Genomic DNA, 16,920 nt, shown 5'->3' on the forward strand with positions numbered 1-16,920 from the left:
CATGCAAGTCTATAATGTTTGGCAAGTCTAGATTACTGCAGTGAAGAGAATCACTGGGCTCCCTTTTTATTAGATTTTTATTAAGATAACTGAACAACTGTTTTTTTCTGTATGATATGTTCATTTCAGAGACTATATATTAGTCTAGGAATATCGCAGAGTGCTGCGTTAAACAGGAGGCAAAGAGGAACTGGGTACTGTTGTACAAGACACCTTCAGCGCTAAGACTCTCGTTAAGTCCATGTTAAGGTATGGGAGTTATGGTCACTTTAGCGCTAAGATGACTTTGTACAACAGCATCCTTGTTAGTATCCAGGCTCTCAGCTGTCAACTTGGAGTGGGGAGCCTCATAAAAAAATAATTTTGGGAAATGTGAGGTTGAGTATGTTCTTTTGTGGAGACATTCCACAGTACATGTGCTGTCACTCTTGTGATCATCCACGTATTACAGCTGTCACTGTGGGTGATAAACGTCTGTATCACCGGTCACGCTTGGTGTGACAACACTCACAACGTTGTGTAACAACAACAGACACGACAACACCCAGCAGGGCAGCTGGATCTCATAACAGTTTCTTACTTTCTGGTGAAAAGATATTGAATTTTTCAAATTCCTACCTGTCTGTAATGTTTTATAATGGAGACAAGGTTTATGTGTCAGTTGAGACGGTATACTGGAATATTTATACAGGGTGTCCTCAACTCAAGGCTTTCTTTCTTTCTTTTTAATGCAGCTTGCATTAAAATTATTAATCAATAACATTAGTGAATTGTTGTTGATGTGAGGTTAACTGTGCTATTTATTTTGACATTCTTTTGAATTATGAATATGACTCATATGTAAATATTTTCGATGATGATACCATAATGATGACAATGACAACAATGATGATGATGACAACGATGATGATGATGATGATGATGATGATGATGATGATGATGATGATGATGATGATGATTGTAACCTAGTCAGGCCCTTAACCATATATAGATCAATGACAATTGGTGGGAATTATGTTATGATGATTATGAACATTTTGAAGAATGTAGAAATAAGAATATGTTTCATTTTATTACACTTCCAATAGAAATATAACCAGAGTTGTGTTCCATGGGTGGAGTGTCATGTGATCCATGAAATGTACGTGTGTCAGTTATTAGTCATCTTGCAACCAATTTCCTCGTCTAAACATCTGTGTTTGTGACCCACCCTAAACAGAACATGGACTCATTAAGCTTATGATGCAAGTTCTGGAGCTGACTGGCCATTCTCAGGGGCTATAAATGTTCTCTGCACAGCCCTTTTATAAGGTATGTTCTCTACACAGCGCTTTGATCAGGGATGATCTCTACACCGTGCTTTGATCAGGGATGTTCTCTGCACTGTGTTTTGATCAGGGAGGTTCTCTACACCCTGCTTTGATCGGGGATGTTCTCTGCACCATGTTTTGATCAGGGAGGTTCTCTACACCCTTCTTTGATCGGGGATGTTCCCTACACCCTGCTTTGATCAGGGAGGTTCTCTACACCCTGCTTTGATCGGGGATGTTCTCTACACCCTGCTTTGATCGGGGATGTTCTCTTCACAATGCTTTGATCAGGGAGGTTCCCTACACCCTGCTTTGATCGGGAATGTTCTCTGCATAAGGCTTCTATCAGGGATGTTTTCCACCCTGCTTTGATCAGGGATGTTCTCTACACCCTGCTTTGATCGGGGATGTTCTCTACACCCTGCTTTGAACAAGGATGTTCTCTACACCCTACTTTGATCAGGGAGGTTCTCTACACCCTGCTTTGATCGGGGATGTTCTCTGCATAAGGCTTCGATCAGGGATGTTTTACACCCTGCTTTGATCAGGGATGGTCTCTAGACAATGCTTTGATCGGGGATGTTCTTTTTACAATGCTTTGATCGGGGATGTTTTCTGCACGGCACTTTGATCAGGGATGTTCACTGCACAGAGCTTTGACCGGGGGATGTTCTCTGAACAACACTTCGATCAGGGATGTTCTCTGCATAATGCTTTCATCAGGGATGGTTTGTCTCTCCATAACACTTTGATCAGAGATATGTTCTATGCACAACACTCTGCATGATGCTTTGTAAAAATAATCAAGTCTGGACCAGACAAACCGGTGATTGACATCATGAACATCGATTTACACAATTGGGATGTGATGACATTTCTCAACCAAGTCAGCAAGCCTGACCACCCGGCCAATCCCATTTGTCGCCTCTAACTATAGTAAGGTCAATTCTGACCGGGATCATCACATGGTCTCTCCAAACGTTGCCTTGCACCCTGATTCTATCACCAAGTAGGGGCACGGGGGAATGTTTCACCACAATCACTGGAGCACTCTGCTACAGCAGCGAGGGCCCCACCTGAGCTGCAGAGCTGGACGATGGTCAGTACTTCTCCTGGGTGGTGGTCGAGAAGGAACAGGTGCCCCTTGCCTCGGAAATATATACTTTCGTTATTTCTGGACAATATCTCGAGGAGCTGTATGTATATAGATGCCTTGTAGTTTGTGTCAAGTGACGCAGTGAAATTGGAAGCTTTCGAAACATAGTGGACTGTTTGTAAACTAGTCTTGCTTAAGGAGATTCAATCAGTTTGATATGAGTAGTCACTTGGGGAGATTGTGTTGGGAGTTTGTATTTGGTCACATAGCCTTGTTCAGCTTATTATGTAGTTAATCAATGAGATCTAATGATGATGAATATTCATTAGACAGAAACTATGTTTTGAAATCATCTTTGTTCATGTGAAGTTGTCATAACTTGATCTGTGCAGAGTTGCATCCCTTTGGCATGCCAGAATCCTAGGATCACCCTGATACTGTTTCTACGTTTATCAGCACCATACCATGTTCGTGAGGTAAATGCCTAAGACCTGCATCACGTTGAGTTTTACTCCCACATTAAACTGACATCCTGTTAAATATTGTTCGAAGCAGCTTTAAACCAAATTCACTCACTCATTCATAACTGGACTAGTTTCCGAGCATGAAAATTCTCCTCTACCCAAATATCGTTACATTCAAAACTGAAAACATTTCATGGCAATAATAAATGCAGTGTAAAAAATTGTCATAAATAGTAGCACTAAACAATCCGTCCTCGTGTCAAACAAGGAATTGTTTTCAAACACCGCCGATCTGTCACTGCCGATGCACAACAATAACAAGTTCGTGTGATGAATCAATACATTTGCTCGCAATGTCCCCTGCAACAACATAATTGGCTTGGTATTTTATGTCAATACTCATCATCATGATCATATCACATTAATCAAAGTTGCATCATCATCATCATCATCATCATCATCATACTAATGAGAGTCTGCTTCAGACTGTATCGAGTCTCTTATAATAATCTTTTTTTTCATCTTTGGACAAAGGCATTGGGCATATTATCTTCTTCTGCTGTAACTGACATTACAAAATACACGAAACCACAAACAATAGACTGACAGACCCGTTATAACCAGTGATTGATAATAATAACTAGAAGGAAGTTGCTCAAATTCATTCAACACAGCTTAAGGAATTGTAAATATTTGAAAACATGTCTGACTTGTTAACATGAAAACATGATATTTCCTTCACCAACTGTAGGGGGGAGGGGGGTGGGGTGTAGGGGGGTGGGGGGTGAGGGGGCGGCTAAACTCACTGGGAACACAATCCTCTACTCCACTGTGCACTTAAGCTCTTGAAACAGGCGGAGAATGTGTTCTGTTGTGAATAGTTGTAACCTTCAAACGTTACAAATGTGTTTGTTTTGACAATTCCTTGCATGTGCTGTTGATTGGAAGCCCCAAATGTGTTTGGTAAATAATGGATCAGTATTGATAAATATCCTAATGGTGATTGGTAGTGGAAGCTGTGAGTGTTGCTGCCATGGTGACATCAGCTTTAGTGTGCTTGTCGTAATGATGGGAGAATTGGAGCAGTGTGAAGCATTCTTACAGGTTCTTGCAGTTTAAACTGGTTCTGGGGGCATGGGTGGCCCAGTCATCTAAGGCGCAGGGATTCGCTGTGCAGAGTTGCACGCCAGAAACCTATGATTGTGGGTTCGAATCCCGGTTCACTCTGATTATGTTTCTAGGTTTGTCAGCACCATACCCGTGCACGTGGGTTTCACCGAAGTGGTAAACGTCTGAGACCTGCATCACTTCGGGCTTTCCACCCACATTAAGCTGACACGCTGAGATATAACTGGAATACTGTTAAAAGCGGCGTTAAACCCAACTCACTCACTCACTTAAAAGGGTTCTGTGAAGTTTAGTGTTATCTTTTCTTTGAGTGGTTGTGAAGAGAGTGTGAGTACCAGATCACCAGTTGTCACCAACTCAAGAAGTTGAAACTTTGGTTTTGTTTGTTTGTTGTTTAACGCCCCAGCTATATGATATATACAGAGTCGAGGCCAGACAATCCAGTGATTGACGTCATGAGCATTGATCTATGCAATTGGGATACGATGGCATGCATCAACCAAGTCAGTGAGCCTGACCACCTGATCCCGTTTATCGCCTCTAATGACAAACAAGGTCGCCTTGAACTATTTTAGTTCAGTAAATCTATAAAACATAACTTTTGTCTTATTGATTTGTATCTGGGAGGTGGAATCTTGTTACCTTAGGCAAGCATCTATCTAAAAAGTTGTAACTGAGACTACTGATATTTTGTGTCTGCATTTTACCTTGATTAATGTATTACTTGCTAACTATAATTATATGAAATTTTGTATAAATGTTACACAATGATAACTTATAAAAGCACTTGTGGATCTAATTATTATATGGGAACTTAGTATAAATGTCATATCATGATAGAATTCTAGCCCAGTTTAAGTCCCCTCTTACAAACAACAGAATTATGGGCCCTCTTCTTACCCAGATCAGCAATGGGTCCATATGGTCATTAGGCCAACACTAGGATCATGGGTTCAAATCCCAGAATGGTCCTGATCGTGTTCGTCAGAATTATACGTGTGCTCATGGGTTTCAACAAAGTTGTAAATATTTCAGATGTTTCAAGCCAAGAACATGATCACCGGCAGTGTAAAATCAAAACACATCTGTGAAAACCAAAACCCTAGTTTTTTGTCTTTCATTCAAGATAAACAGATGATATGGAAAAATATGTCCCCAGTAAAAACATAATCTGTAGGTTTTTCCTGAAATACTTATTCTATATATAGGTTCGTTCATCTAAGCCCCCTTCAACATTGGCTCCGATTTCAGCGCCATTGATAATTCCTCTCACAGGGGAGAATTTTTCGGAAAATGTCTGTAAGCAGTTGCAGAAATTCTTGTTAGATTCCAAATGTCAAGGCATCCTGCCTCTACCAGGATTTATTATCAGATCCCATGTGGGCTTCATCATGTCTTTGTATGTCTTGAGTACCTGATTTATGTATAACATTATTTCCTATGGGTTTTGGTTGGTTCTAAGTATGTTTTTCAGAAAAACAACTTTCAAGATTTGATACAAGTTAGGCCATGGAAACTAGAAATGTTTTAGGGTGCCGTTGTCCAAATCAACCTTAGCACTACAACTGTCAAAAGTCTATGCTTAGGTATGGGAGTTACGATCACCTTAGCGCTAAGATCGCTTTGCAGAACGGCACCCTGGTCATGGTGTGGGCATGTTGAAGATTCAATGCAAAATGTTTCTTGGTGTGGAAATCAATACAGGTCCTTACTATTACCGTATTCGGTCCAGGGCGCTCTCCAATTAGGAATAGGGGGCTATTATTAGAATATTATTTTGGTGGGGAAAAAACAGAGTTGAAAGATAAAATTCGCGGTTTATGCTGACAGCCTGAAATGTTTATGTACGACAGATATGTTATTCCAGAATTAAATTCCCCATAAGTAAGGGTGCATATAACACACAAGTGTGTATTATACGAGAATAGATAAGTCTTGTGTAAATTGATCAATTGGAAGGGGTGCTAATTGGGATTGTTCACTAGACAATATATTAGCATATATCGCCATGCGCGCTTATTAGAGCGGGGCGCTTATTACGTCGAATATGGTAGTTGGAAATGAATCTGTAGTCATGTGGTGATTGCCGGTGTGAGGGAAAGTTGAGGTCTGTCCTGGGTCACTGCGAGTTTTGTGGAGTAGCAGTATGGTCTGAACAACCTACTGTACACTGACTGCAGTTTGCTCTCCAGGTCATGACGCAAACAGTCAGCTGATGACCTCACTGCCGGTCATTACAGTGAGTTTGAAAATGGCCATGGAGAGAGACATGATTTCATCACATTTAATATGATGGAGTTTACTTTATGTTTCAAATTGAGGCTACCCATGATGGTCAGTTCATGAGCACTGCCAATAGCCACATAAATCTCCAGCATCTTTGTTACATGAACTGACTGAACCTTGCCTTCATATGTCAAGGAGAGGGGTCCATAGTCGACTAACATTAAGTTTCTGAAATCTTTTCATGTATTACACAATATCCTTCTTGAATCTTAAAAAAAAAAAAAATCCCTATGCTGTGGAAAAGAGTTAGCTAGAGCTGGCTAGACTTGCTTTTGTATGCGTTTCTAGATATATTTTTTTCATAAAATAAATATATTCCTGTCCTTTAATATAATGTCAGTTGTCAAGCATTTGATTTTATGGATAACAGAGTCAGCTTCATATGATGCAAGAAATTAGAAAAATATTTTATAATTGGCAATATAAATGATAGATTCTTAGGATTTAAATTAACAGGCCAATGCTCGAGACACATTTAATGCCTGTGTGATAGACCTGCTGGAAAGATGCCTTCAGTCGTTGACCACAAGTATTTACTTTACATGGTGATCGATTCCATGTATAAAAGCTTACCCCCCACACGTCCCTAAATGCAATTAATCGTTCCTCACAATAGCCTCCCGGCTCTCGACGTGGATAAGAATCAGTTATCAGCTAGTTGTGGTATAACTATACCTATGTATTGTGTAGAGGTCAGCTGATAGCATCGGGGTCAGGGGTTGACAGTGGTGTGTGACTACTGTGTGTAGTGTGCCCTCCAGAGGTAACATTGTGTCACTATCAGCTGTTAGTGTAACAAAGCCTGCCTGATTACTCTGACATTAACAGTAATTGAGATGATCAAACCTGGCTATCGTGGTTACTCAGAGTTGGACGAGCATTTAGTTTCTGAAATGAAAATATTTGAAGATTTGATGGTTAAATTTCTTTGATATATAATAGAAAGGCACCCAGCATATCTCTTTATTTTCAGTAAGTAAAGAAATCTAGACTTGCCAAAGTATTGGAGCCTTTTAGTTATTTTTTAAGTTTTTTGTGTCTAGAGTGACTCTCACTCACTCACTCACTCACTCACCCAACCACTCTCTCACTCACTCACTCAACCACTCACTCAACCACTCACTCAACCACTCCACTCCACTCACACAACCACTCCATTCCACTCACACAACCACTTTCACTCACCCAACCTCTCTCTCTCTCTCACTCACTCACTCACTCACCTGTAAAGCAATGCATGAATATTTATTCTTTCATCACTGACACAATGTTTATATATTTCCAGCCGTACAGGATAGGAGATTAGTAGGATTAGTTACCCAATCACAACACGTCCATGTAACAATAACCAGGCACCTACTCCATACAGTGATGTTAAGTCAGACCTACAACAAACATGGCTACAACAACCTCGCCTCCGATCACTGATTCAGTGTTTTCATGCTGTCACAGATACAGGAAATCAAAATGAGAACCGATATTCAAAATGTCCGACTGATACAAAGAACTTATGAAAGAACAGCTCTTACATTCACCAGGGGATTCTGGGTTAGAATAGGTTCAGAGCAATCTTTGCTGGTCCGTGGTAAGAGGCGACTTAATGGATCGGGTTGTCCAGCTTGGTGACTTAAATTGGTTGATTGAGTGTGTGATTAATCACTGGATTGACTGGTCCAGGTTGCCATCAATATTGCTGTTGTACAGCTGAATGTAGTAACAAACAAACAAACAAACAAACAAACAAACAAACAAACGATATCAGCCCTTACACATTTCTTTTTTGTCGTGTTTGTAGTTTGCTGTATTTTTAAACAAGTTGTCTCGGTAAAAGGATCTATACCGAAACGTCGCTTTTTACAGTATTAAAGAAGTTGTTATCCATAAAAATTGTGTCTATCTTGTCATCTGCCAACTTCTAAGTACACGTAATGCCTATCATACAAGTTAAGTTGTCTCAAGATTGTGTATCTGAAGTTTGCCCAATCTCGACATGTTCAGGATAATCTATCTAGCAACTGAAAACGTTTTAGTTTCATCGATATTTCAACTCAGTATGTCCACTACTGATTGATCTCTGAAAACAAATTTAACTTGTGTATGGTTTTAATAAGCGTCCCCAGGACGTTCATTATGGTGAGTACGGTAGGTCATGTTAAATGTTCCAGCTGCTACAGTTGTGGATATAAATATACATGCCCTTTTAATTAATAGCGCTTCAAATGTATTTGGACCGTTAGATGAAAGGGCAACTTGCGGTTTTGTGTGGGACAATTTAATGTTTGGCATGTGATAGAGAGATTAATTACCTCCAATGGTGGCTGTGTCTCTAATAATATCAAAATGAGCTGAAACTAAAAATCAACAGATTGAGTTGCGATGACATAGAGCTTTGTGATAGATACAAGTTTCAGTAATAGAAAACGTAGCCAAATTTCAATTTCAAAACACTGTGACTCTGTGATGTGTGCCTCCTCATTAAACACCTTTAGATAGAGTCTTTGTCTGCAAACCCTGTACAACTCTTGAAATGTTAATTCAAATCTAAACTTGGGTCGTGCATTAAAATTTCAAGACTTTACAGGTTTTGTTTGTATTTAAATTACAATGGCAATTAGCCAAGTGCCATGGATCAGCTTACTGATAATTACTAGTAATTAGAACGGTTAACTGCTTGCCATGCGGGGCTCATTAGAGCAAGCTTTATGTTGATGATGGTGTGTCAGTTCCTGTCATCGATGATTTATTTTCAAATCAAAGAAATGCTTGTTTTTTTATTTATTTTTTCTGTGGCATGCTTTAGTTAAGTCCATTATTGTTATGCAGTGTTGTATAAACACAATGGATGTTTACAACCCAGCATGCCATATGGCGTTTTGATTTAAGATGGAGAGACTGCGTGACAAGATGGTAGTTTGTTGAAGTCTGGTTGGGGGGGGGGACGGAGGACGTAATAAATTTTGTTGTCCTCTAGTGCAAGAAACAAAAAAGATATATTCCCATCTTTGTCATGTGAGTCTCATCCAGTGGCTGTTAATATACACCGGTGCCTTCAATAACCTTTTAATTAGACATTTAAAATAGATTTTTGGATTTTGATGACAATCTATTAAATAATATTTTGTGACCTTATTTGTGATAATTTTCATTTTAATCTGACCGTATTTTCATAAATTTTTCAAAATGTGCTTAACACTTTTATATCCTTATTTGTTGTGAAAATGATCTTAATTATTGTCAAATTATATCTTTTTTTCAATCTGAGTCTGTCATCATAGTGTAGGGTGCAGGGTATATACAGTCGATCCTCGTTAAATCGAACCTTCAAGATTGTGTTGTGACTTGTTGTGAGATATCCGAACATGGCAGCTAACGAGGCCTGAACACGCAGACAGATCAAGGAACAGTTTTACAGATATACAGCAATACGATGGACAAAAACAACAAAGTGCCACCCTTGCCTCAACTTTGTCTAATTCATATCTTGGATATTGTGAAAGCATCAGGCATCTTTAATTCCATTTATCCGACCTTGATTTGCACATTTTGATGTAACCTGGACGTACCGCCATGTTTTTTACCCATGTCCACTAACATTTAAATGTCAATAAATATTACCAAAAGAATTGGATTACTAGATAATTACATAACTGGTTGAACATGTGGTTTATATTGCTCTGTACTTTAACACGGATGTATGAAGAAAATTACTAGATATACTTGCGCTTCTGAAAACTTTTAATGTGGCAATGTCATCTTCAAGACAAAGGTACAAAATACTGTAGTCCAGTCAAAGTTGGACCCAGTCTAAGGTTTGAGATAGCACTACATTGTTTTATCTCAAATTTGGGATGAGCGAATGAGCAATTTGATATAATACCCTGGATAAGTGAGGATTGTCTGGTCCAGGCTCAATTATTTACAGCCACCGTCAGATGGATGGAATATTGCTGAGTGTGGTGTTAAACAACAAACAAACACATGGCAAAATGTTTAGTGATATATGTTTACTGGATAAATGCAAGGAACATTTGTAAAGACAAGTTTTAGTGTGTTTTCTTGTCCCTGTTTTGACTTACAAAGTAACAACACACCAGCAAACAGTATGTGTTGCACCAGGATCTCAAATTGGACAAAAGATCAGTTTGAGTTTAATACTAGCCTTGCTCCAAGGCTGTCCTGAATGACCCATGGTGAATAGTGATTCTATCCTTATAGTAGTCAAGTCTAGATAAGCGGACAGTACTCCAGTCATTTAGACAACTTGTTCTTATCATTTACATAATCTAGAACCATAATTCGAACTAATTATAATTACCTTAGAGACTTGTGCAAGTCTAGATTAATGCCAACAAGAAAAGGGCTTATGTGGAGGATGCAGGCTCAGTGTGTGATTGTAGACTGTCGCTTGTCTTCCGTGTCAAGGGCTGTTTATTGGTTACCTGTGATATATATGTTGGGCATGAATTATTTCCAGGCTGAGAATTCAAAATGATGTTTTTAGTGAGCAATATGGTTTATCTGACTGAGGTTTCGCATCCTTTCATGGATGGATACCATCAGTTGAGCTGGAACGGTGGTGGGGATAGTTTTGGGAATTGATTGTCAAGTCGTGATTTGTCACATTAATCGTTTTGCGTTGTTCTTCTGTTTTTCAATGTTTGTTAGTAAAAATAGATCACACCTCACAAAAGAAGTAAAAGAACTTACCGTATTCGACGTAATAAGCGCCCCGCTCTAATAAGCGCCCAGGGTGACATTTGCTGATATATTGGCTGGTGAACAATCCCAATTAGCACCCCTTTCGATTGACCAATGTACTCAAGACTAATTTATTCGCGTATAATACGCACTCGTGTGCTATATGCACCCTTAATTATGGGCAAGAAAATTCTGGAAAAATATATCTGTCGTATATAAACATTTCAGGCTGTCAGCATAACCATGAAATTTATCTTTCAACTCTGTTTTTTTCACCAAAATACTATTCTAATAAGAGCCCCCTATTTCTAATTTTGAGAGCGCCCTGGGCGCTTATCACGTCGAATACGGTAATACAAGACATTACAGCACTATATTTTTTTAAAAAGACCTCCCTCCTTTTTTACAATAAAATGTATACTGCAAGCAAGGATCACATGGTTACACTGTGTGGCCTGGCTGGTTGTGTGTGATCTCACCCAGTAGTGGAGTGTTGCTCATGCTGTCGACCACTGGGCCAACACGGGCCACCATGTTAACACAACAATAGTCCTGCAGTCCTTGCCAAGTTGCCCAATAGTTAAAGTATCCTTGAACGAGTAGAAATTTGCCCTTTTTATGGGTTTTGCTGTATGTTATCATTATAAGGACCAGTGGCTAAAAAGATTAGTTTCTATTGCTGTAATAGACCGCCTCCATGGTCTAATGGTAGAGCGTCCGCCCGGAGAGCGGAAGGTCTGGGGTTCGATCCCCGACCGCGTCATACCAAAAGACGTTAAAAGATGGTACTTGTTGTTACCCTGTCTGGCGCTCGGCATAAAGGGGCTAAAACAAGGACTGGTCGGCTCGGAGTCAGTATACTGTGTCTGAGTGGGGTATTCATGTTAAACTGCAGCATGGTATCTCAGTGAGCTAGCACTATAAATTGGCATCAGTCCGGACTAGTACAAGCAGCCACACACACATATACACATGCATGCACGTCGCTATATAAGTGCAATAATCTTGGACGCGACGTTAAACCCCATTTCACCCTCACCCTATTGCTGTAATAATGCAGCAATATTTCTCAGTGAACATTGTAGTACTATGTATTCAAATAGATACTCTCGACGCGTTTCAGAAGTAAATTTCTGAAGCATTTAATCTGATCAGTTTACAAGTATGTTTGACTATAAATCATTCCACAAACTGCCTCCTGGGAGATTGTAGGGCTCGGTACAGGTAAACACGAAGTCTTCTTACAGAACAGATATATTTTTTATAATTCCACCATTCTATCGTCCCCCCCTTCCCAGCTCTAGCAGCCTTTACTCATTATCTTTCAGTTCCTTACTGTAAGAGTCTTGAGGATTCCTTAATGGAGTTATATTTATATGAACTTTATTTTTAACTTATTTCTGGGACTCTATATCACCAAGTATACAGTAGGCTGCAGAGTTGCCAGAAAGTGTGGCAGTCGCTGGTGTAGCAGATGCCTCGCTGCAAGCTGTCGTCGTGAAGTTGTCGTTGATACAGTTAATTATCGGGATGAGGATGCACATAGATCAGGTTTCCCTGGTTCGGATCGTGTATATTACAAAGTATGGATTGATGGTGAAGTTGTGTACAGGTGTAGGTCAGTGTTCAAACATCCAGTCCCACTGGCCTGGAGTTGGTATATTGCCAAGGCTTACTAAAGCCAAACCTTGTCAAACTGTACCAAGGCTAGTAAATTGTCAAATTGTGTTGAGGCCAAACCAGGTCATGTACTTGTATTGTGTGTGGTGATAAGAGAAAGATGTCTTCATGCCTTAGCTAAGATTAATCACCATTATTGTGGCTGTTCACAAGAGAGTTGCAGCGCCATGTGCCTGCCCTCAGCAGCTTGCTAGTGAGAGTTATCTCCCCTATACCTGCTGAGGCCCTTCAAAGGTTGAGGCCCACTTAGGGTTTAACTAATACCACATAGTGGATGACCAATCCTTAATTCTTGAAAAGTAAACAATAATAATTTATTTGAATATTTTGTAAGACAACACTTTCTATCTTGTTTTCATTTAAATGTTTGTTTGAGAGGTATTTCTGATGGAAAACTAACATGATTAAATGCAAACTGTAATTATTTGTTCTGTCAAAGGACAGGGTGTTTTGATTGGATTGCTATTTTTGGCATTGTGTCAGTTGAATCTATACACAAAGGTGGTAAATGGGTCCTGGGTGTTAATACAGTAGAATGGAGAGGTATTGTACGCTGGATAATCAATGATGAATGCAGGTACCATGTATGAACTCTCCAGTTTGAAAAACAATATTACTGGCTTGCAAATTGACTTGGAATGGCTATTACCTGTGGCTGTTTTTGGGACTGCTCGATCAGGTGTTTATTTTCAGTTGCTATACTTGCCAGTCAAAGATCTGCTTGTATGAGCTTTCAGAAAATATTTCATTACTCAGTGAAAAGTTTTGCTGAGATCTTCAAATCCTATTTTTCTTTTTTCAGAACTTTTGCCCGGCATTGAAGAATTCCTTGTGAAGACTCTTGCTGGGGAAAACCTTTCGTCTGCCGCTGAGGAGAAGCGTCTGTATTTCGTCGAGCGTCTTGATATTCTCAAACTCCCGCCTTCCATCCCACCGCGACCAAGTAAGTCTTAGGGACACAGTCTCTTTGTGTGTATCAGTCACATGACAGTCATGTGATCAGTGATGCTTGGGACAGGTAAAAATAACCACTCGTGACAAACGTGATATGAAATGGGAAGCTTGTTCAATGACCTATAAATATGATACAGAAATAATAATATTGTAACAAAGATTCTATTAAGAAATTATAAGTACTGAAACTATCGAAAACCTAGGAAAAATATGAAATTATGAATTGCAAGATACATACATTTTACATGATAGACTGTTTCAGAAGAGTGGCAAATATTTTTTTCCTGTAAATGTTACATTAAACATGCTTTGGATAATAGCTTGTGAAAACACCTAAGTTAGGTGAACTCCCTGTCCTCGCCATTTATGAATTGATAAACTTTTGTATTACAGATAGGAAGTCATCATCGGAGCTTGTAGAAGAGGATGAAGCTCCCGTAGAGGAGGGGAATGATGTAACTGACACTGCAGAGCAGCCTGAAGACTTCGCAGCTTACCAGAGGGAAATCTCCCGCAACCTGCTGACCACCGTCGTCCCACACGTCGAGGTCTCCGACTCCGAATCTGAACAGGTATCTTCAATGAAGTCCCAATGCAGATGAAACGGTGCACCGGTGCATTTCATGTGATGATATGAAATATGATACATCTTTGTCTGTATCCGTACAAGATGGTACACTAGCTAAATTAAATTAATTACTATCTCATTTTATCACCCCCAGTGTTTTTGTCAGTTAAATATTGCAGTATGTGTTGTAATTGGAGTTTCAAGTTCACTGATGGAAATGGCCACCCCGAACATGTCTCTCCAGCTAGATTTCCTTTTGAACCTGCGATGTCAAGACATTTCCACACAATTTGACTTATATATGAGTATCTCGATACGTATCGTATCGTGACCTATGTGTTGTGATATGTATGATATCTTGACCTTGCTGTATTGTTGACAGATGTTGTTGATAGATGCATTGTTGATAGATGTTGTTGATAGATATAATGTTGATAGATGTTGTGGTAGATATTATTGGTAGATTTTGTTGACAGATATTGTTGACAGATAAGCTATCTGTGTTGCAGGGAGTGAAGGTGTATGATGACATTGACATTGAAGAACATCTGGACGGGTAAGTTCATCTACCTCACTTTAACATAGACTGTGACAGTCATAGCGCTAAGACGATCATAACTCCCATACTTTAACAAAAACTTATGACACTCATATCGCTAAGACGATCGTAACTCCCATACTGTCACATAGACTTATGACAGTCATAGCGCTAAGATAATCATAACTTACTTACTTTAACATAGACTTATGACAGTCATAGCGCTAAGATAATCATAACTTACTTACTTTAACATAGACTTATGACAGTCATATCGCTAAGACGATCTAAACTCCCATACTTTCACATAGACTTATGACAGTCGTAGCGCTAAGATGATCTAAACTCCCATACTTTCACATAGACTTATGACAGTCATAGCGCTAACATGATCTAAACTCCCATACTGTACGTCACATAGACTTAAGACAGTCATAGCGCTAAGACGATCTAAACTCCCATACTTTGACATAGACTTATGACAGTCATAGCGCTAAGACGATCGTAACTCCCATACTGTAACAAAAACTTATGACAGTCATAGCGCTAAGATAATCATAACTTACTTACTTTAACATAGACTTATGACAGTCATAGCGCTAAGACGATCTAAACTCCCATACTGTCACATAGACTTATGACAGTCATAGCGCTAAGAAGATCTAAACTCCCATACTGTCACATAGACTTAAGACAGTCATAGCGCTAAGACGATCTAAACTCCCATACTTTCACATAGACTTATGACAGTCATAGCGCTAAGACGATCTAAACTCCGATACTGTCACATAGACTTAAGACAGTCATAGCGTTAAGATGATCTAAACTCCCATACTTTAACAAAAACGTATGACAGACATAGCGCTAAGATGATCTAAACTCCCATACTGTCAAATAGACTTATGACAGTCATAGCGCTAAGACGATCTAAACTCCCATACTGTCACATAGACTTAAGACAGTCATAGCGTTAAGATGATCTAAACTCCCATACTTTAACAAAAACGTATGACAGTCATAGTGCTAAGATGATCTAAACTCCCATACTGTCACATAGACTTATGACAGTCATAGCGCTAAGACGATCTAAACTCCCATACTGTCACATAGACTTAAGACAGTCATAGCGTTAAGATGATCTAAACTCCCATACTTTAACAAAAACGTATGACAGACATAGCGCTAAGATGATCTAAACTCCCATACTGTCAAATAGACTTATGACAGTCATAGCGCTAAGACGATCGTAACTCCCATACTTCAACATAGATTTTTGACAGTCATAGCGCTAAGACAATCATAACTCCCATACTGTCACAGTGGGTAACGGGTATTTCTGTCTGCAGACAAGACGATGAAGATAAAGATGAACAGGACCTGTATGAGATTCCAGTGGCTCGGCTCCAGCTGTCGGAAGATAGTGCGGGCCAACAGTCAGGTGACCGATCCAGTCTGGCCACTGCCGCCAGCCTGGATGAACTTGCAGAGGAGGTGGCCGACATCCCCGTACCCCCGCCCCTTCCACCTCGGCGCGACCGAACTTCCTCCGATCTGACCACACCGGGTGGGGGCGATGACAAGCCCCCGGATCTCCCAGCCCGCCCGCCTCCCAAGATGGACGTCTACGATAAGAGTGATAAATCTGAGAAGAGCGATAGGTCTGACCATACAGAGTATACACTAGGTAGGTGAAGTCTAGAAACACAAGTCTCTCCAGGTGGCCCAGTTGTCTACGGCGCCAATTTGTGTCCCTTGGGAACACCATGACATATGATCGTAGGTTCGAATCATGGTTTCATCCCACATAAAGCATGGCATGACATAACCGTAATACTGTTCAAAGCATAGGTAAAAAAGAACTCTCACTCAGTAATCTGTTGGACAAGAAGATGTCATTGATATTTGATTGTTTGGGACTTGCTGTGATTGTTGTGGTCTACTGGTGTATAAGGACCCATTTTGATCCTCTCCGTTCAGAATAGCCTCTCTTAGTTGTGCCAGGATCTGCTGATTCTCCGTTCAGATTGGCCCTTGTTTTTATCCTTAGTTTGTCAGTATGACTTTGGGCTTTCGCTCAGTATACTGTGATGCATAGATGTAACTCAATCCACGCAATTGGGATACAATGACATGCATCAACCAAGTCAGCGAGCCTGACCATCCGATCCCGTTAGTCGCTTCCAAAGAATAAGCAAAAT

At 39.9% G+C, this 16,920-nt stretch overlaps 1 protein-coding gene across 7 annotated transcripts in view; it reads left to right on the top strand.

Annotated features, from left to right (window-relative positions):
* The window catches only part of LOC139471808 (actin filament-associated protein 1-like 1), a 127,648-nt gene that overhangs the window by 59,354 nt on the left and 51,374 nt on the right, over positions 1 to 16,920 (top strand). For all 7 annotated transcript variants that reach the window (XM_071254301.1, XM_071254303.1, XM_071254298.1 and 4 more), the window contains exons 2-5: positions 13,465 to 13,605; positions 14,010 to 14,188; positions 14,694 to 14,740; positions 16,069 to 16,406. In XM_071254301.1, coding sequence (XP_071110402.1) covers positions 13,465 to 13,605; positions 14,010 to 14,188; positions 14,694 to 14,740; positions 16,069 to 16,406 — 705 coding nt within the window. The remainder of the gene's footprint in view (positions 1 to 13,464; positions 13,606 to 14,009; positions 14,189 to 14,693; positions 14,741 to 16,068; positions 16,407 to 16,920) is intronic.

This window comes from Haliotis cracherodii, unplaced genomic scaffold, assembly GCF_022045235.1.
Source record: "Haliotis cracherodii isolate W230 unplaced genomic scaffold, xgHalCrac1.p SCAF_23, whole genome shotgun sequence".
Taxonomy (NCBI): domain Eukaryota; kingdom Metazoa; phylum Mollusca; class Gastropoda; order Lepetellida; family Haliotidae; genus Haliotis; species Haliotis cracherodii.